This window comes from Lonchura striata, chromosome 27 (assembly GCF_046129695.1).
Source record: "Lonchura striata isolate bLonStr1 chromosome 27, bLonStr1.mat, whole genome shotgun sequence".
NCBI lineage: Eukaryota > Metazoa > Chordata > Aves > Passeriformes > Estrildidae > Lonchura > Lonchura striata.
Window position 1 is genome coordinate 8670499 of NC_134629.1, and position 20649 is coordinate 8691147.

Consider the following 20649-nt stretch of genomic DNA (forward strand, 5'->3'; position numbering starts at 1 on the left):
GCAGGGTCCATAGTGCAAATCAGCGAGGGCAGGAGGGACCCCCGGGCACTGCCCGCGCCCCGGCCTCGCTCTGCCCTCGCCGGGGGTGCCCCAAACCTTCCTCGGGGGGCTCCAAATCTTCCTGGGATCCCCAAATCTTCCTTGGGGGGCTCCAAACCTTCCTCGGGGGGCTCCAAACCTTCCTGGGATGCCCCAAACCTTCCTCGGGGGGCTCCAAATCTTCCTCGGGGGGCTCCAAAGCCTCCTTGGGTGGCTCCAAATCTTCCTCAGGGAGCTCCAAACCTTCCTGGGATGCCCCAAACCTTCCTCAGGGGGCTCCAAATCCTCCTTGGGGAGGCTCCAAACCTTCCTGGGGATGCTCCACATCTTCCTTGAGAAGCCCCAAATCTTCCTGGGGAGCTCCAAACCTTGCTGGGGATGCTCCGAGCCCTCCCGAGCTCCCGGCCCCGTCACTGCTGCTCCATCCCCGTGCCCCAGCAGGGCGAGGGGAGCCAGGGAACCTCTGGAGAAGGTGCAGAGATCCAGTCCCACCCAGCAAACCCCGGGATGCTCCTCGCAGGCTCTGGGAGCCGTTCCCAGGGTGGTCCGAGCGTCCATCCCAACGTCCGGCCCTTCCCGCTGAGGAGGGTCCCGGGATCGGGGGGTCAGTGCCGCAGGGCTGGGGGGGTTCCACCCCACTCGAGGGGTCCCAAAACGGGGGGGAGGGGGCTGCAGGCACGGTCCGGGCTCGGGCTGTCCGTGGTCCCATCCATTGGATGCGGGAATGTCCCTTCCAAGAGTCCTGGCCCGCCCAGGGCCTCGGGAGCGAGGGGGACAAACGGGGATCGGGATCTTCGGGGGCTCCGGCCACGCCTGGGGACCGTCCCCAAGTGTCACTGGGTCATGGGCTCCTCCTGCTCCATCGGCTCCTCCTGTGCCCTGCGGACACGGCAGAGGCCCGCGGGTCACATCCCGCTCCTGCGGGGACCCTGAGAAGGGAGGGGACAGGAGGGGACCCTGCAGCAGAGCCGACACCCCCCACCCCCAGGCGGGAGGGTTTGGTTGGGATTCACCCAGGAAGAGCCCAGCACGGGGTTCCCAGGAGGATTTGGTTGGGATTCACCCAGGAAGAGCCCAGCACGGGGTTCCCAGGAGGATTTAGTCTGATTTCCATTTGGGAAGTGCCCAGCACGGGGTTCCCAAGAGGATTTGGTTTGGTTTCCATTTCGGAAGAGCCCAGCACGGGGTTTGGTCTGGGTTTCACTCAGGAAAAGCCCAGCACAGGGTTCCCAGGAGGATTTGGTCTGATTTCCATTTGGGACCAGCCCAGCACGGGGATCCCACGGGGAGCCCAGAACCTCCTCCAGGGTGGGGGACACTGCCCTGCCCGCTGCCACCCCCTGGCACAGGGGAATCCCGGGAATGTCACCTCTTCTCCACCATCACGGCCACCGAGAGCGACGCCAGGGCCGTCACCGTCTCCACCTCGTCGGCCTCGTGGTGCTGGGCCTCGAGGAAGGAGCAGCCCAGCTTGGAGGCGAAGCGCTGCACGGCCACCCAGTATTTACCTGCGGGAGGGACAGCGGGGCTGGGGACACCGGCAAGGCTGGCCCGGGACAGTGGCCCGGGACAGGGTGGCCCGGGACAGGGTGGCCCGGGACAGGGATAACCCAGGACAGGGATAGCCAAGGGCAGGGATAACCTGGGACAGGGATAACCATGGACAGGGATAACCCGGGACAGGGATAGCCCAGGACAGGGATAACCCGGGAGAGGGATAGCCCAGGACAGGGATAACCCGGGACAGGGATAACCACGGACAGGGATAGCCCGGGACAGGGATAACCTGGGACAGGGATAGCCCGGGAGAGGGATAGCCCGGGACAGGGATAACCCGGGACAGGGATAACCCGGGACAGGGATAGCCCGGGACAGGGATAGCCCGGGACAGGGATAACCCGGGACAGGGATAGCCCGGGACAGGGATAACCCGGGACAGGGATAGCCCAGGACAGGGATAACCCGGGACAGGGATAACCTGGGACAGGGATAACCCGGGACAGGGATAGCCCGGGACAGGGATAACCCGGGACAGGGATAACCACGGACAGGGATAACCCGGGACAGGGATAACCCGGGACAGGGATAACCCGGGACAGGGATAGCCCAGGCTGGCACTCACTCTGGACCTGGATCACGGCCTCCAGCGAGCGCACGGCGTTGGCGTTGGGCTTCTGCCTTAGGCTGTCCTCGGGGAGCGGCTCCGGCTGGAGGGGACACGGGGGGACACGGGGGGACACGGGGGGAAGGTCATGGGGTGGTGGCACCAGGGGACACGGGGGGACACAGGGGTTCATAGGGGGTGGTGGCACTGGGGGACACGGGGAGCTCACAGGGGGCTGTGCCAGGGCTGGGGTGGTGGCACTGGGGGGAACGAGCAGGGCATGGGGGTGGTGGCACCAGGGAACACAGGGGGGACATGGGGGTTGGTGGCACTGGGGGACACAGGGGGGACATGGGGGGCTCTGCCTGGGCTGTGGTGGTGGCACTGGGGACACGTGGCATCCAGCTGTGCCCAGTGAGGTGGCACTGGGGACACGTGGCATCCAGCCGTGCCCAGTGAGGTGGCACTGGGGACACGTGGCATCCAGCCGTGCCCGGGCCGGGGCAGAGGCACAGGTGCCAGTCTCACCTCGTGGCCCAGCAGGGCGGACACGCAGGCCTCGGAGGCGTCACAAATGGCCGTGAGGTCGTGGCCCCCCTCCAGCGCCAGCACCACGGCCCCCCCGGCCAGGCTCATCAGCTGCTTGGTCATGTAGCCAAAACCTGGGGGACACCCCGGGAACGTCACCTACCCCTGCCCAAAGCCAACCCCAAAACTCTCCTGAGGCTCCCCCAGGAGGGGCTGCTCCTTCCTGGGGGTCCCAGCTCGGGTGGGAGGGGAACATCCCACCCCAAACGGGGACATCCCACCCCAAATGGGGACATCCCACCCCAAACGGGGACATCCCACCCCAAAGGGGGACATCCCACCCCAAACAGGGATACCCCACCCCAAAGGGGGACATCCCACCCCAAACGGGGACATCCCACCCCAAAGGGGGACATCCCACCCCAAAGGGGGACATCCCACCCCAAACAGGGACACCCCACCCCAAGCCACCTCCTTACACTTGGCAGAGACTTTGTAGCCCCCCAGGGGGGGCGGGTGGCCCTCGGCTGCGTCGAAGCCGGCCGACACCAGCACCACGTCGGGGCAGAACTCGTGGGCGATGGGCATCACCACGGTCCTGGGGGAAAGGGTGGGGAGTGGGGTCAGCCCAAAATGGGGTAAAAAGGGGATGAAGAACGGCATCAGCCCCACCCAGAGAGGGCACACGGGCACGGGGGCAGTACCTGAAGGCAGCCAGGTACTCGGGGTCCCCCATGGGCGGGTCGAGCCCTCCAGCCCAGGCCACGTTGACGTTGAAGCCCTCGCCGGGGCCAGCGCCCACCTGTGAGGGAGAAAGGGCAGGGTGAGGCTCTGGGGGAACCAGGTGGGGGTCCCAGCCCCCCGTTCTGTGCCACAGGAGGGTGTCTGGGGGTCCCAGCCCCCCGTTCTGTGCCACAGGAGGGTGTCTGGGGGTCCCAGCCCCATGTTCTGTGTCACAGGAGGGTGTCTGGGGGTCCCAGCCCCATGTTCTGTGTCACAGGAGGGTGTCTGGGGGTCCCAGCCCCATGTTCTGTGCCACAGGAGGGTGTCTGGGGGTCCCAGCCCCATGTTCTGTGCCACAGGAGGGTGTCTGGGGGTCCCAGCCCCATGTTCTGTGCCACAGGAGGGTGTCTGGGGGTCCCAGCCCCCCGTTCTGTGCCACAGGAGGGTGTCTGGGGGTCCCAGCCCCCCGTTCTGTGCCACAGGAGGGTGTCTGGGGGTCCCAGCCCCATGTTCTGTGTCACAGGAGGGTGTCTGGGGGTCCCAGCCCCATGTTCTGTGTCACAGGAGGGTGTCTGGGGGTCCCAGCCCCATGTTCTGTGCCACAGGAGGGTGTCTGGGGGTCCCAGCCCCATGTTCTGTGCCACAGGAGGGTGTCTGGGGGTCCCAGCCCCCCGTTCTGTGCCACAGGAGGGTGTCTGGGGGTCCCAGCCCCCCGTTCTGTGCCACAGGAGGGTCAGGACCAGAGGGGTTTTCCTGCTTTCCATCAATCTCCATCCCTGTGCTGGGTGACCCAGGGGTGGGAAAGGAGCCCCCAGGGCACTGTCCCTGCTCAGCCCCCGTGTCCTGCAGTGTCCTGCAATGTCCTGCTGTCCCCTGCTGTCCCCTGCTGTCCCCTTTGTCCCCCGGGCCCCCTCCCACCTCGTCGGCGGCGCCGCTGCCCGGGAAGAAGTTGCCGTCGTCGTGGCGGTGCAGGGAGATGTAGAGAACCTCGGGGTCCCTGTAGAAAATCTGCTGGGTCCCGTTACCGTGGTGAACGTCCTGCAGGGATACCCAGAGAGGATTTTGGCAGCTGCTGGGTGGCCCCAGAACCCCAGGGAGCCCAAACCAGGCGGGTCTGGGTCCCCCAGCCGAGGATCTGCTCCCACTCCCCAATCCTGAGCACACTGGGGGGGTTCCAGCCACGTTCCCACCAGGAGCTGGAGCAGGAACCGGCCCTGGGGACATCCTGGGGATGTCCTGGGGATGGGGCGACTCACCCAGTCCACGATGAGGATCTTGCTGAGCTTCCCCTTCTGCTGCAGCTGCCTGGCAGCGATGGCCACCGAGTTAAAGAAGCAGAACCCCCTGGGAAGAGGGGTGGGAGTCACCTCCAGGCCCTTCCCGAGCTCGCCCTGGGCAGGGGAGGCTCCCAGGGGGTTTTTTGGGGGTGGTTTTGAGCCCTGGAGCTGCTCCTGGGGCTCCCCAGGTGCCTCGGGGAGGGAGGGGCCTTACATGGCCGTGGAAGGGTCCGCGTGGTGTCCGGGCGGCCGCACCACGGCGAAGCCGTTCTGGGGACAGAGCAGAGCCAGGGGTCAGAGCTGCCACCCCCAGGGGGACACACCCCCCGTGTCCCCAGTGCCACACAGCCCTGGCACCCCTGGCCACGGGGGCACACAGCCATGGGACCCCCAGGAACGGGGTGACGCCACTCAGGGACACCCAGCCAAGGGGTTGCACCATTCTGGGACCCCAGACCATGGGGTGACACAACCCAAGGACCCCCAGGAATGGAGTGACACAGCCCTGGGACCCCAAACCATGGGGTGACACAACTCAAGGACCCCCAGGAATGGAGTGACACGGCCCTGGGACCCCTGGCCATGGGGTGACACAGCCCTGGGACCCCAAACCATGAGGTGACACAACTCAAGGACCCCCAGGAAGAATGACACAGCCCTGGGACCCCAAACCATGGGGTGACATAGACCTGGGACCCCAAACCATGGGGTGACACAACTCAGAGACCACCCAGCCATGGGGTGACACAGCCCTGGGACCCCAAACCATGAGGTGACACAACTCAAGGACCCCCAGGAATGGAGTGACACGGCCCTGGGACCCCAAACCATGGGGTGACATAGACCTGGGACCCCAAACCATGAGGTGACACAACTCAAGGACCCCCAGGAATGGAGTGACACGGCCCTGGGACCCCAAACCATGGGGTGACATAGACCTGGGACCCCAAACCATGAGGTGACACAACTCAAGGACCCCCAGGAATGGAGTGACATGGCCCTGGGACCCCTGGCCATGGGGTGACACAGCCCTGGGACCCCCCAGGCCACCCCCTACCTTCAGCTCCCTGGTGGCCACCTTGAAGGCCAGCTCGGTGACACTGCCGGCGGCCCAGCGGGCAGCGTTGGACGAGTGCAGCTCGTTCCAGATGGTGTCACTGTCCACCTGCCAGGGGACATGGGTCACACAGGGGACACAGCACCAGGGGACGGGAGCCACGGCCTCACCCAGCCTGGGTTGGTGTCCTGTGCCAGCCGAGGGTGACACTGGGCCACCCCCCGTTCTCCTCCCTGCCCAGCGCCCTCCTTTACCTGATTTCTCTTATTTTAGCGTTTAACCAAACATCTTGCTGTGATCAGCACCAGGCAGAGGCGGGAAACTCAAAAATCTCTTCTGCTGGGGGCCAGCGGGGAGCTCCCCGTGCCCGGGGGGGCAGAGCAGGGAAAGGAGGCAGAGCAGGGAAAGCAGAGCTGGTGCCCAGCACGGGGGCAAGGAGAGGAGCAGAACCAGAAGAGGCAGCAGGAAAGGCAGCGAGGGAGCCCCTTCCTGAAAGAGAGACAGAGAGACAGGACAGGGACAGGACAGGGACAGGACAGGGACAGGACAGGGACAGGGACAGGACAGAGGAGAAGGCACTGAATGCTGAATGCAGAGAAACCAGGAGGGAAAGCTGGGAATGGAGAGGCTGAGCTGCTGTCCCCGTGTCCCTGCTGCCCTCCCTCAGCAGGAAAGGGGTGACCCCACTCAGAGACCCCCAGCCGTGGGGTGACACAGGCCTGGGACCCCCCGGAATGGGGTGACACAGCCCTGGGACCCCCAGCCATGGGGTGACACAGCCCTGGGACCCCCAGCCGTGGGGTGACACAGCCCTGGGACCCCCAGCCGTGGGGTGACACAACTCCCAGGCAGCCCCGAGACCCTGAGGGGCCAAAATGGAACAGCCCCGTGCAAAGGGCAGAGCAGGGATGGAGCAGTGACCCCAAAACCTGGAGCAGGGATGGAGCAGTGACCCCAATACCTGGAGCAGGGATGGGGCAGTGATCTCACACCCCAAAACCCGGAGCAGTGACCCCAAAACCCAGAGCAGTTACCCCAAAACCTGGAGCAGGGATGGAGCAGTGACCTCACACCCCAAAACCCAGAGCACTGACCCCAAAACCCAGAGCAGGGATGGAACAGTGACCCCAAAACCCAGAGCAGGGATGGAGCAGTGACCCCAATACCTGGAGCAGGGATGGGGCAGTGATCTCACACCCCAAAACCAGGAGCAGGGATGGAGCAGTGACCCCAAAACCTAGAACAGTTACCCCAAAACCCGGAGCAGGGATGGAGCAGTGACCCCAAAACCCGGAGCAGTGACCCCAAAACCTAGAACAGTTACCCCAAAACCCGGAGCAGGGATGGAGCAGTGACCCCAATACCCAGAGCAGTTACCCCAAAACCCAGAGCAGGGATGGACACTCACCCCCACCCCTCCGCAGGGCAGCATCACGAACGTCCTCTGCGACAGGATCCCTGCGGACAGAGGGGCAGCGGCACCTCAGGGCTGGGCAAGCAGGACCGGGCTGGGACCAGGCTGTGCCCAGCACCCGGGACAACTGCTGGGAGCCATCCCCAGCGCCAGGGCACGGCTGGCACGGCGGGCACCCACCTGCCAGCTTGCCATTGTCCAGCTTGAGGCGGCTGAGGGGGTTGGTGCCGTAGAGGAGGACGTGGCGCTCGCTGTGGACGCTCTGCAGCTCCTCCAGGGTGGCCTTGCGGCCCCGCAGGCACTGGGGGGACACGGCCGTGACCGGGGGGGACACGCGGGGGATGCCCCCCGTCCTGGTGTCCCCCTCCTGCAGCCACGGCTGGTGGCGGGGGCAGGACCGCGGGTGGGGAACCCGAGCACCCCCAGATTGCAGAGCGGGGTTTTACTGGGCCGGGCTGGGCTGGGCTGGGGGATCAGCCCCTGCCCGGGCCCAGAGCCCGAATCCCGCGGGAGGTGGAGGGAACGAACCCAGGGAAGGGCGATAAACAGCGGGAGGAGGGGTGGATGGGACCGGGAGGGGTGGGATGGGACCGGGAGGGGTGGGATGGGTTAAGGATGGATGGAATGGGTTAAGGATGGATGCAGGTGGGATCAGGAGGGGTGGAATGGGATCGGGAAGGGTGGGATGGGATCGGGAGGAATAGGATGGGTTTAGGAGGGGTGGGATGGGTTCAGGAGGGACGGAATTGGATCAGGAGGGATGGGATGGGTTCAGGAAGGATGGGATGGGCTCAGGAGGGATGGGATGGGTTCAGGAGGGATGGGATGGGCTCAGGAGGGATGGGATGGGTTCAGGAGGGATGGGATGGGCTCAGGAGGGATGGGATGGGCTCAGGAGGGATGGGATGGGTTCAGTGGGACGGGATGGGCTCAGGAGGGACGGAATTGGATCAGGAGGGACGGGATGGGTTCAGGAGGGACGGGATGGGCTCAGGAGGGATGGGATGGGCTCAGGAGGGATGGGATGGGTTCAGGAGGGACGGGATGGGTTCAGGAGGGACGGGATGGGCTCAGGAGGGACGGGATGGGTTCAGTGGGATGGAGGCGGGCCCAGCCCCTCCCAGCTCACCTCGCAGCGGCTCCGCAGGCCCCGCTCCTGCAGCCGGGACCAGATGCTCTGGATCCTCCCGGCGTGCTCGGGGTGGTTGCTGTTGTCCCCGCAGGAGCATTGGTGCTTCAGCATCACCGAATCGTAAACCAGCCCTGCCAGGCAAAGCCAGAGCTGCACCCCCAGTTCCTCTGCAGGGGGCTCCGAGACCCCAAATATTTACCAACATTTCCCCCAAACCATGGGAGATTCTGTCCCCAAACATGGGAGATCCTGCTCCAAACCATGGGAGATTCTGTCCCCAAACCTGAGAGATTCTGCCCAAAACCATGGGAGATTCTGCTCCAAACATGGGAGATCCTGCTCCAAACCATGGGAGATTCTGTCCCCAAACCTGAGAGATTCTGCCCCAAACCACGGGAGATTCTGTCCCCAAACCTGAGAGATTCTGCCCAAAACCATGGGAGATTCTGCTCCAAACATGGGAGATTCTCCCCCAAACCTGTGAGATTCTTCCCCAAACTCCAGGAATGCAGCCAGGGCCAGGTGAGCAAACCTGCCTGGAAAAGCCCCCCAAGACAAGGAGAAGGATTCCCCCACCCTCCCCGGGTCTCTCCTGGCGCTCCCAAATCCGGGATGCCCAGGATGGAAGTGCAGCCTCCCGGGACACCCCCAGGTCCCCTCCTGTCCCCGCCTGGGGTGACAGCCCCGCAGGTGCGGCCATACCTGTGGTGAAGTGCGGCTGGGGCGGCTGCTCCTGCACGGGCAGGGCCAGCGCCTTGGTGTCCTGGGCAGGGAGGGACACGGTGGCCGTGGCCGGGGACGACTGAGCCCTGGACAGCGGCCGGTGGCCGGGGGGGAGCACGGGGGGGTCGGCCAAGGGCTGGCGCTTGAGGAGCTGCTGCTGCACCCGCTGGAAGGAGTCCCAGAGCAGGGCCTGGGGACACAGGACACCCTCAGGGGACAGGCCAGTGTCCCCAGCACGGGGGACAGGGGACAGAGCCCTGCTCGGCGTGTACAGGGCTGGATCCAGCGGCTGTGCCAGCCTCAGAGCTGGGACAGGACAGGAGAGGATGGGACAGGATGGGACAGGACAGGATGGGACAGGATGGGACAGGATGGGACAGGACAAGCAGGACAGGACAAGCAGGACAAGCAGGACAAGCAGGACAAGCAGGACAGGCAGGACAGGACTGTCCCAGCATCTGCTGTTCCTTGCCGGCTCAGCCCTGCAGTGACAGCAGCGATGGGACACAGCCCGGCAATTTGGGGACAAACCCCAGCAATTTGGGGACACAGCCTGACAATCTGGGGACAAACCCCAGCAATTTGGAAACAACACCTGGCTGTGCTGACACCAGTGGTGACTGCAGCTCTGCCCCCCAACCACAGGAGATTCTGCTCCCAAACCTGGGAGATTCTGCCCCCAAACCTGGGAGATTCTGCCCCCAAACCTGGGAGATTCTGCTCCCAAACCTGGGAGATTCTGCCCCCTAACCTGGGAGATTCTGCTCCCAAACCTGGGAGATTCTGCCCCAAACCTGGGAGATTCTGCCCCCAAACCTGGGAGATTCTGCCCCCAAACCTGGGAGATTCTGCCCCTAACCTGGGAGATTCTGCTCCCAAACCTGGGAGATTCTGTCCCCTAACCTGGGAGATTCTGCCCCTAACCTGGGAGATTCTGCCCCCAAATCTGGGAGATTCTGCCCCCAAACCTGGGAGATTCTGCCCCCTAACCTGGGAGATTCTGCTCCCAAACCTGGGAGATTCTGCCCCCTAACCTGGGAGATTCTGCTCCCAAACCTGGGAGATTCTGCTCCCAAACCTGCAAGATTCTGCCCCCTAACCTGGGAGATTCTGTCCCCAAACCTGGCAGATTCTGTTCCCAAACCTGGGAGATTCTGCTCCCAAACCTGGGAGATTCTGCCCCTAACCTGGGAGATTCTGCCCCCAAACCTGGGAGATTCTGCCCCCTAACCTGGGAGATTCTGCCCCCAAAGCTGGGAGATTCTGCCCCCAAATCTGGGAGATTCTTCCCCCAAATCTGGCAGATTCCACCCCAAATCTGCGAGATCGTCCCAGGCGAGGCACAGCGCGGTCCCGCGTCCCCAGCCCTCCCGTACCTGCTGCAGGAGCAGCTCCTCCGGGGGCTGCCCCATCTTCTGCGTCCTCTCGGGCTCCTTGGCGCTGCTGCCGGGCCGGGGGGGCTCCGCCCGTGCCCGGCTGGGGTCCCCGGGCTCGGCCTCCGGGAGGGTCCCCTCGGCCTCCATGTCCTCCGAGGAGGGGATCTGCCGCAGCCGCGGCTTCTCGCTGGGCTTGGCCGCGCGCTGCGCCGGGGACAGCGAGCGGGGCGTGAGAAATGCATTTCTAGAAAGTTCTTCACGCCTAACGAACGGCTGACCGCGTGTATGTTTGTGCACAAACTTCTATTTGTGTATCTATATATGAATATATGCTGAGGGGACAGCGAGCGGGGCGTGAGAAATGCATTTCTAGAAAGTTCTTCACACCTAACGAATGGCTCAGCGCGTGTATGTTTGTGTATTAACTTCTATTTGTGTATCTATATATATGTATATATGAATATATGCTGAGGGGACAGCGAGCAGGGCGTGAGAAATGCATTTCTAGAAAGTTCTTCACGCCTAACGAACGGCTGACAGCGTGTATGTTTGTGCACAAACTTCAATTTGTGTATCTATATATATGTATATATGAATATATGCTGAGGGGACAGCGAGCGGGGCGTGAGAAATGCATTTCTAGAAAGTTCTTCACACCTAACGAACGGCTCACTGCGTGTATGTTTGTGCACAAACTTCAATTTGTGTATCTATATATATGTATATATGAATATATGCTGAGGGGACAGCGAGCGGGGCGTGAGAAATGCATTTCTAGAAAGTTCTTCACGCCTAACAAAGAGCTCACCAAGTATAGGTTTGTGAATTCATTTCTCTTTGTTTATATATATATATATATATATATATATATATATATAATATATATAGACGTATGTATGTATGCATGTATGTATGCTGAGGGGACAGTGAGCAGGGATGTGAAAAATAGATTTCTAGAAAGTTCTTCACGCCTAACAAAAGGCTCATGGAGTATTTGTATATACACTTCTATTTGTGTGTATATATATATTTATGTGTGTGTGTGTGTATGTATATATATATGTATATGTGTGTATATAAACATATATATTTATATATATTTGTATATAAGGAGATAAAAAAGACTTACTTAGAAATGTTATAGAATAAGACATTGTTGAGAGGAAAATGGAACTAAAACCAAGTCTATAATATATAATATATAATATATAATATATAATATATAATATATAATATATAATATATAATATATAATATATAATATATAATATATAATATATAATATATAATGTATAATGTATAATATATAATATAATATTATATATTATCATCTATTATCTATTATTTATTATCTATTATCTATTATCATATATTATATAACATATATTATATAATATATAATATATAATATATTATATATTATATATTATATATAAGATAGATATAAGATATAAGATATAAGATACAATATTATAATCTATTATCTATTATCTATTATAATATATTATATATTATATATTATATATTATATATTATATATTATATATTATATATTATATTTCATAATGCATATAGTCTATATTATATATTATATATCTGAGGTGCATATAGTATATATTTTATATATAGTATATTACATATAATATGTTATCTATTATCTATTATATATAAAAAACAAAATAGAAGTTTTAAAGCAGAATCTAGTCCTTCTCCTTCCCCTTCTCCTCCAGCGCTTTAAGCAGTATTTTGCAGCTGGACACAAACGCAGCCCAGCGACGTTCCCCTCTCATTTTGCAGCTGGACACAAACCCAGCCCAGCAACGTTCCCCTCTCATTTTGCAGCTGGACACAAACCCAGCCCGGCGATGTTTCCCCTCTCACTTTGGAACTGGACACAAACCCAGCCCGGCGATGTTTCCCCTCTCACTTTGGAACTGGACACAAACCCAGCCCGGCGACGTTCCCCTCTCACTTTGGAACTGGACACAAACCCAGCCCGGCGACGTTCCCCTCTCATTTTGGAGCTGGACACAAACCCAGCCCGGCGATGTTCCCCTCTCATTTTGCAGCTGGACACAAACCCAGCCCGGCGACGTTCCCCTCTCACTTTGCAGCTGGACACAAACCCAGCCCGGCGACGTTCCCCTCTCATTTTGGAGCTGGACACAAACCCAGCCCGGCGATGTTCCCCTCTCATTTTGCAGCTGGACACAAACCCAGCCCGGAGACGTTTCCCCCTGACTTTGCAGCTGGACACAAACCCAGCCCAGTGATGTTTCCCCTCTCATTTTGGAGCTGGACACAAACCCAGCCCGGCGACGTCCCCCTCTCCCTGCCCTCCTTCCCGCCGGGCTCTCACCTTGCCCAGGTGCGGCTGCTGGCGCAGGAAATGCGCGTGGTGCTGCTGGAAGAGCAGGTGCTGCTGCACGGCCCGCGGGCTGGGCGGCAGCGGCTCCGAGCGGGTCCTGCCCAGCGGCTTGTGCTGGCCCGGCAGCGCCAGGCGCTCCGCGGGCACCAGCGACGGCGCCAGCGACAAGGGCACGGTGCCCAGGCCCGGCACTGCACGGTGCAGAGGGGATGTGGCGCAGGAAGGTCGGGAAACAGAAAAAAAAAAAAAAAAATTAAAATAATGGGTTTTAAAAATAAAAAATAAAAATAGCATAAATAATATACATGTTAATAATAATATATTTGATTGTATTCATAATATAAATATTAATATAACTATTAATAATAATATATTGAATTATATTAAGAATATAAATATGTCTGTCTGCCAGCCTGGTTGTCACTGTCACAGTCACTGTCATGGTCACTGTCCCCACACCTGGCTGTCACTGTCACAGTCACTGTACCCACACCTGGCTGTCATTGTCACAGTCACTGTCGCTGTCCCCACTCCTGGCTGTCACTGTCACTGTCCCCACACCTGGCTGTCACTGTCACTGTCACTGTCCCCACTCCTGGCTGTCACTGTCACTGTCACTGTCACTGTCACTGTCACTGTCCGCACACCTGGCTGTCATTGTCACAGTCACTGTACCCACACCTGGCTGTCACTGTTACAGTCAGTGTCACTTCACTGTACCCACACCTTGTTGTCACTGTCCCCACACCTGGCTGTCATTGTCACAGTCACTGTCGCTGTCCCCACACCTGGCTGTCACTGTCACTCACAGTCAGTGGCACTGTCACTGTCCGCACACCTGGCTGTCATTGTCACAGTCACTGTCGCTGTCCCCACTCCTGGCTGTCACCGCCACTGTCCCCTGGGGACACTCACCCGCCACCAGCGGAGCGTGGGTGACCGAGGGCTCGAGGATGATGACGGGCTGCAGCCGAGGGGACAGGGCACTGCCCGCCTCGTGCTGCTCCAGGCCGGCCGGGATGAAGACGGGCGAGTGCGTGCCCGGGAGCACCGGCCCGTTCAGCACCGGCACCCGGTGAGCCAGGCCGGGCAGCGCCCGGCGCTCCGCATCGCCCTGGGGGGACGGGACAGGGATGGGACAGGGACAAGGATGGGGACAGGGACAGGGATGGGACAGGGATGGGGACAGGGACAGGGATGGGACAGGGACGGGACAGGGATGGAACAGGGATGGGACAGGGATGGAGACAGGGATGGGGATGGGACAGGGACAGGGATGGGACAGACGTGGGACAGGGACAGGGATGGGAACAGGGATGGGACAGGGATGGGACAGGGACAGGGATGGGACAGAAGTGGGACAGGGACAGGGATGGGACAGGGATGGGACAGGGATGGGGATGGGACAGGGATGGGACAGGGAAAGGGACAGGGACAGGGAAAGGACAGGGATAGAATAAGGATGGGGACAGGGACAGGGACAGGGTCAGGGATGGGGATGGGGACAGGGATGGGGATGGGGACAGGGATGGGGATGGGGACAGGGATGGGGACAAGGACAGGAACACGGTCAGGGACAGGGATGGGACAGGGACAGGCTCAATCACAGGGAGCAGCACCAGGAGGACACAGGATTGTCCCCACCGTGCCCATGGGCAGCACCAGGAACCCCAAACCCCAGGGGAAGCCCCACAGGGACCCGGCGCTGGGGGTACAACGTGGCCACCTACCCTGGCACCGGTGGTGGCCGGCAGGCCCAGGGTGATGGCCGGCAGCGAGGCCGCGCTCTGCAGGGCAAACTGGGCCAGGGAGCTCTCCTGCATCATCAGCCGCTGGGCCAGGGGCGTCTGCAGCACACGGAGCCATCAGAGCCCTGCCCAGCCAGGGACCCGCACCAGGGACATGGGGACAGCCCTGGGGACACCCCCACGGCACAGGACAGCGCTGGGAGAGGGGAAATGCACCCGGGAGGAGAGGTGGGGCTGGGAGAAGTGCTGGGCTGGGAGGAGCATCCCAGAGCAGGAATTCCAGGGCATTCCAGGGAATCCTCAGGGCATCTCAGAGTATCCCAGGGTATCCCAGAGCATCCCAGGGCATTCCAGGGAATCCTCAGGGCATCCCAGAGCATCCCAGGGCATCCCAGAGCATCCCAGAGCGGGGAATTCCAGAGCATCCCAGAACATCTCAGGGCACTCCAGGGCACCCCAGCACGCAGGGAGGGGCAGCTCCAGGCAGGGGGTCCCCAAAAGCAGCAGGGCTCACCTCGTGGGCCACGCCCGGGGCGGCGGGCAGCGCCGCGTGCTCGGCGGGCAGGCTGTCGTTGGGAGAGCTGCAGCCCGACACCGGGGTGCTGCTGCTGCTGGGGGACGAGTCTGGGGGGGCATGGATGGGGGTGAGGGCAGAGCCACCCCCCAGCCCCTCCAACCACTGCCCCCCACCCTTCTGGGGCTGAATCCCCCTCGGAAGGCACCGCTCGATGGTGGGATCCTCCACGCTGGACCCGGGGCATTTCCAGCCCTGCAGGTCCATCCTGGGCCCCAGAAGCAGCAGGAGCAGCTGCACCAGCACCTCCAGGCTCCCCAGTCCCACACCAGCACCCCCATCCCAAACCAGCACCCCGGTCCCACACCAGCACCCCCATCCCAAACCAGCACCCCCATCCCAAACCAGCAGCTCCCAGTCTCCCCATCCCACACCACCCCAGCCTAGCCCCTGGGGAGGACACACCAAACCCCGGTGTCATTGTCCCCAAGCTGAGGTGACACAGGACCTTCCTTGTTCTCCTGTCCTGCCTGTCCCCTCCTGCTGTCCCCTCCTGCTGTCCCCTCTTTCTTGTCCCCTCCTGCTGTCCCCCCTCACCGATGGCGTCGGGCGGGCGCCTCTTCAGCGAGGGGGGAGCGCTCTCCTTGCGGGTCAGGGGGTTCTTGCGCCGGTCCAGGCACTTCCTGGGCTTGCACCGAACCTTCAGGTTGGGCTCGGACGCTGCGGAGACAGGGGTCAGTCCTGGCCACGCCTGGGGGGCTCTGTGGGGCCACCCCCAGCTCCAGACGGGGACATGGGGACAGTCCCGAGGCACAGAGGGACACGGGGACATTCCCAAGGCTTTGAGGACATGGGGACATTCCCAAATCCTTGAGGGACACAGGGACATTCCCAAATCCCAGAGGGACACAGGGACATTCCCAAATCCCTGAGGGACACGGGGACATTCCCAAATCCTTGAGGGACACAGGGACATTCCCAAATCATTGAGGGACACAGGGACATTCCCGAGGCCCTGAGGGACATGGGGACATTCCCAAATCCGTGAGGGACATGGGGGCATTCCCAAATCCTTGAGGGACACGGGGACATTCCCAAATCCCAGAGGGACATGGGGACACTCCCAAATCCCTGAGGGACACGGGGACATTCCCAAATCCCTGAGGGACACGGGGACATTCCCAAATCTGTGAGGGACACGGGGACATTCCCAAATCATTGAGGGACACAGGGACACTCCCAAATCCCTGAGGGACACAGGGACATTCCCAAATCCCTGAGGGACACGGGGACATTCCCAAATCCCAGAGGGACACAGGGACATTCCCAAATCCCTGAGGGACACGGGGACATTCCCAAATCATTGAGGGACACAGGGACATTCCCAAATCCCTGAGGGACACGGGGACATTCCCAAATCATTGAGGGACACAGGGACATTCCCAAATCCCTGAGGGACACGGGGACACTCCCAAATCCATGAGGGACACAGGGACATTCCCAAATCCCTGAGGGACACGGGGACATTCCCAAATCATTGAGGGACACAGGGACATTCCCAAATCCCTGAGGGACACGGGGACACTCCCAAATCCGTGAGGGACACGGGGACATTCCCAACTCCCTGAGGGACACGGGGACATTCCCGAGGCCGTACCTGTTTTCCGCAGCGGGAAATGCTCGGGGGTGTCGAGAGCCGTGCTGGGCACGGGGGACAGGAACGTGCTGAGCATGGCAGGGGAGGGACCCTCGGGCTCCAGAGGCTCCAGGGACCTGCGGGGAGAAGCCGGAGCCCCTTCCCAGCTGTCCCTGAGCAGGTTTGGGCAGGGGCGGGTCCCTGTGGGGGCCGAGGGTGCCGATGCTTTACCTGTAGGGCAGGGCTGCAGCGGGGGCGTTGCTGGTCCTCTCCAGAGCCGCCTGCTGCTTCTTCAGGATGACCTCGGCCAACTTCTGCTTCACCACCGTGCTGGCCACGGCACCTGCAGGGTGACCATGGTGAGCGACCACGGGGACCCCAGGGGGCTCAGAGCCCTTCTGAAGGGTCCCCGCGGGCAGGATCCCGACCCCGGGAGTGCCACCAGGATGGTTGGAGACCCCCGAGAGGCGCAGCTGGCTCTGCTCCCATCCCGACCCCTTCTGTCTGCGCCAGCAGGAAGCTCCACGGATCTGTGCCAGCATTCGGCACCTCCGAGCACGAGTTCATTAACTAAGTTATAATTAATTAGGTGCGATGCGGAGCCCTGAGCATCCCGAAATTGGGAGCGAGCCCCTGGCAGCTCCTCCAGCGCCGGCACCAGAGGGCGCCGAGAGACCGCGGCTGGGAGGGGGCCGCACCCCAGCCCGGGGGGCTGCAAACCCAGTTTGGGGGGCTGAAATCCCAGTCTGGGGGGCTGAAAACCCAGCCCGGGGGTCCCAGAGGGGTCTGTTACCTGAACGGGGTCCATAACCCGCCCGGGGGGCTGCAAACCCAGTCTGGGGGTCTAAAAACGCAGCCCGGGGGTCCCACTAGGGTCTGGCGGATGAGTGGGGGTTGCAACCCCAGTCTGAGGGGCACCAAACCCAGCCCAGGGGTCTGAAAACCCAGCCCAGGGGTCCCACTGGGGTCTGTCACCTGAATGGGGTCCATAACCCAGCCTGGGGGTCCCAGCAGGGTCCATAACCCAGCCCGGGGGTCCCAGAGGGGTCTGTCACCTGAATGGGGTCCATAACCCAGCCCGGGGGTCCCAGGGGGTCCATAACCCAGCCCGGGGATCCCAGAGGGGTCTGTCACCTGAATGGGGTCCATAACCCAGCCCGGGGGTCCCAGGGGGTCCATAACCCAGCCCGGGGGTCCCAGCGGGGTCCGTACCCCAGCCCGGGGACCCAGCGGGGTCTGCAGCCCCGCTCTGCGGATGCTCTCCCACCCGTTTCAACCCCGGGAAGGCAGAGGCGGGTCTGGGTAAGGGCAGAGCCCCCCGAGCCCCCTCCCCAAAGCCCCTCTGGTGCCCGCCGGGCGCAGGCAGCCCTTACTGCGCTTGCTCTTGTCCTTGTTGAGGATCTGCCGCAGCTCCTGCTCCTGCTGGCCCGGCTCAGCCTCGCGGTGCGGGGACTCCATGGCCACCTGTGGGACAGGGACACCGGGACATGGGCAGGGACCCCAGCCCCACCTGAGCCCTCTGACCCCCAGGCAGGGGGACACGGGGCACAGAGCTCGCCTGGGACAGTCCCCGGTGTCACCCCGGCTGATGGGAACCCGTGAAATTGCTCCATCACAACAAACCGGACGCGTTTCGGTCTCCAGGGATGCTTTGCTCTCCCCGGGGACATCATAAAAGTCAAAACCTGTCTGTTCCTACTCGCTGCCTCCTCTCAGGGTGTTTGGACACGTCTGGGTGTTGCAACGCGGCAAAAAATAAAAATCTTTGTTGAGTACAAAAGGAAAAAAAGATCCATGATCGGAAATCCCAGCTGATCCACGGAACTGGCTCCTGCCCCGAGCCCAGAGCAGCCCTGGGGACAGGCAGGGGGATCTCGGTGCCTGAAGATGGTCACACATCCCTGGACATGGTCACAACTGCCTGGATGTGGTCACAACTCCCTGGACACGATGACAACTCTCTGAGCATGGTCACACCTCCCTGGGCATGGTCACACCTCCCTGGACAGGGTCACACCTGCCTGGACGTGGTCACACCTCCCTGGACACAATCACAGCTCCCTGGACATGATCACACATCCCTGGACAGGATCACACCTCCCAGGATGTGATCACACCTCCCTGGACGTGGTCACAACTCCCTGGACACAATTGCAACTCCCTGGATGTGGTCACACCTCACTGGGCATGGTCACATCCCCCTGGACACGATGACAACTCTCTGGACATGGTCACATTTCCCTGAACATGGTCACAGCTCCCTGGACGTGGTCACAGCTCCCTGGACGTGTCCTCCCACCTGCCTCCCTCTGAAGCCTCCCGGAGGAGCCATCCCCGGGACTGGAGGAGCCATCCCCACCAAATCCCGCTGGTTTCTTGTGCCAATGGAACCTGGCAGTGCCCCTGCGTGGGGCAGGAGCTGCGGGTGGCACCAGAGCTCGGTGACACTTCCCAAAAAACCACTTGCCGAGCAGGGGCAGCTCCCGGCCCGCAGGGATCCCCTGCAGCTGCTCTGGCTCCTGCTCTGCCCGTGCTGGACACGCCGGGAGGCTCCAGCTCTGGAATTTGGCCTGGAATTGAGACACAACCCCTCCACCTGCCTCCCCGAGCAGCCTCCTTGCGTCACAGAGGTCCCTGGGCTGGCTGGAAACCCCTCCAGATGTTCCAGCTCAGGGAAGATCAGGAATTCACCTGGGAATGTCATTTTGGCATTGGGATTTCCAGCCTTTTCCTCTGAATCCCTGCCCAGAGAGGGGAACTCAAAGCCAGCCCCGATTCTGCCAGCGCTGTTGCGCTCTGGGGGCAAAATTCACCTTCCAAAGTGCCCGATCCTGCCCCAAACCCTGCCAAAAATGGGGTGTGGGCCCCCCCATGCCCTGCCCCATACCCTGACGTGCTGGTGGGTGAGCTGCTCCACTTGCTGCTGGTGCAGGCTGGCCAGGAAGAGCTGGTGCTGCAGCTGCTGCTGCTTCAGGGCCAGCAGCGCCGAGTCCTGGGGCTTGACCACGCGCTGCCCGATCCGCAGGTCCATGGGCACGGCCTGGGGCACCCGCGGGGAGGTGCACGGGCTCACGGCAGCTGCGGGGACACAAAGGGACACAGCTCGGACGCGGCAGCTGGGGCAGGAGATTCCTGGAAATGCCACTGCTCTGCAGAGGCTCCTGGGGGCTGCAGGCGCCTCTGCCCGGCGCCGCGGTGGAGAAGGGCTCTGAAGATGCTCCCTGCACAACCTCCCTGAGGGGTGAAACCCCAGCGCCGTGGGGACACCAAACCAGTGCCAGTTACACACCAGAAATTATACATAACACACCCAAAACATGCCAGTTACACACCAGAAATTATACATAACCCACCCAAAACATGCCAGTTACACACCAGAAATTATATATAACACACCCAAACCAGTGCCAGTTACACACCTGAAATTGTCCATTACACATCTGAAATTATCAATTACACATCCAAAACAGTGCCAGTTACACTGAAATTGTCCATTACACATCTGAAATTATCAATTACACACCCAAACCAGTGCCAGTTACACACCAGAAATTATACATAACACACCCAAACCAGTGCCAGTTACACACCAGAAATTGTCCATTACACATCTGAAATTATCAATTACACATCCAAAACAGTGCCAGTTACAGACCAGAAATTATACATAGCACACCCAAACCAGTGCCAGTTACACACCAGAAATTATACATAACACACCCAAAACATGCCGGTTACACACCAGAAATTATACATAACACACCCAAACCAGTGCCAGTTACACACCTGAAATTATACATAGCACACCCAAACCAGTGCCAGTTACACACCTGAAATTGTCCATTACACATCTGAAATTATCAATTACACATCCAAACCAGTGCCAGTTACACACCAGAAATTATACAAAAACCCCTATCCAAAACATGCCGGTTACACACCTGAAATGATACATTACACACTTGAAATTATCAATTACACGCCCAAACCAGCCCCAGTTACACACCTGA

At 60.3% G+C, this 20649-nt stretch overlaps 1 protein-coding gene across 1 annotated transcript; it reads right to left on the reverse strand.

Moving 5' to 3' along the window:
• Positions 1-618: 618 nt before the first annotated feature.
• On the reverse strand, positions 619-19717 carry HDAC7 (histone deacetylase 7). The gene is made up of 24 exons (XM_077788697.1): positions 19527-19717; positions 18013-18103; positions 16871-16982; positions 16661-16776; positions 15601-15723; positions 15004-15113; positions 14472-14588; positions 13657-13855; positions 12733-12932; positions 10374-10577; positions 8977-9187; positions 8272-8405; positions 7323-7443; positions 7137-7186; positions 5729-5836; positions 4886-4941; positions 4651-4738; positions 4313-4432; positions 3376-3473; positions 3151-3269; positions 2672-2805; positions 2162-2246; positions 1409-1547; positions 619-918 (listed from the first exon to the last, which is right to left on the reverse strand). Exons 1-24 carry the CDS (start codon positions 19668-19670, stop codon positions 873-875), a joined length of 2925 nt encoding a protein of 974 aa, XP_077644823.1. The 5' UTR covers positions 19671-19717; the 3' UTR covers positions 619-872.
• Positions 19718-20649: the final 932 nt, after the last annotated feature.

Bases quoted from the DNA above. Each gene is read 5' to 3' on its own strand.
- HDAC7 (XM_077788697.1), bottom strand. From the start codon at position 19,670: ATGGACCTGCGGATCGGGCAGCGCGTGGTCAAGCCCCAGGACTCGGCG. The intron at 4,433-4,650 runs GTGAGTCGCCCC...GTATCCCTGCAG, and splicing joins AGATCCTCATCGTGGACTGG to GACGTTCACCACGGTAACGG. The intron at 2,247-2,671 runs GTGAGACTGGCA...TGTCCCCTCCAG, and splicing joins CCGCCCTGCTGGGCCACGAG to CCGGAGCCGCTCCCCGAGGA.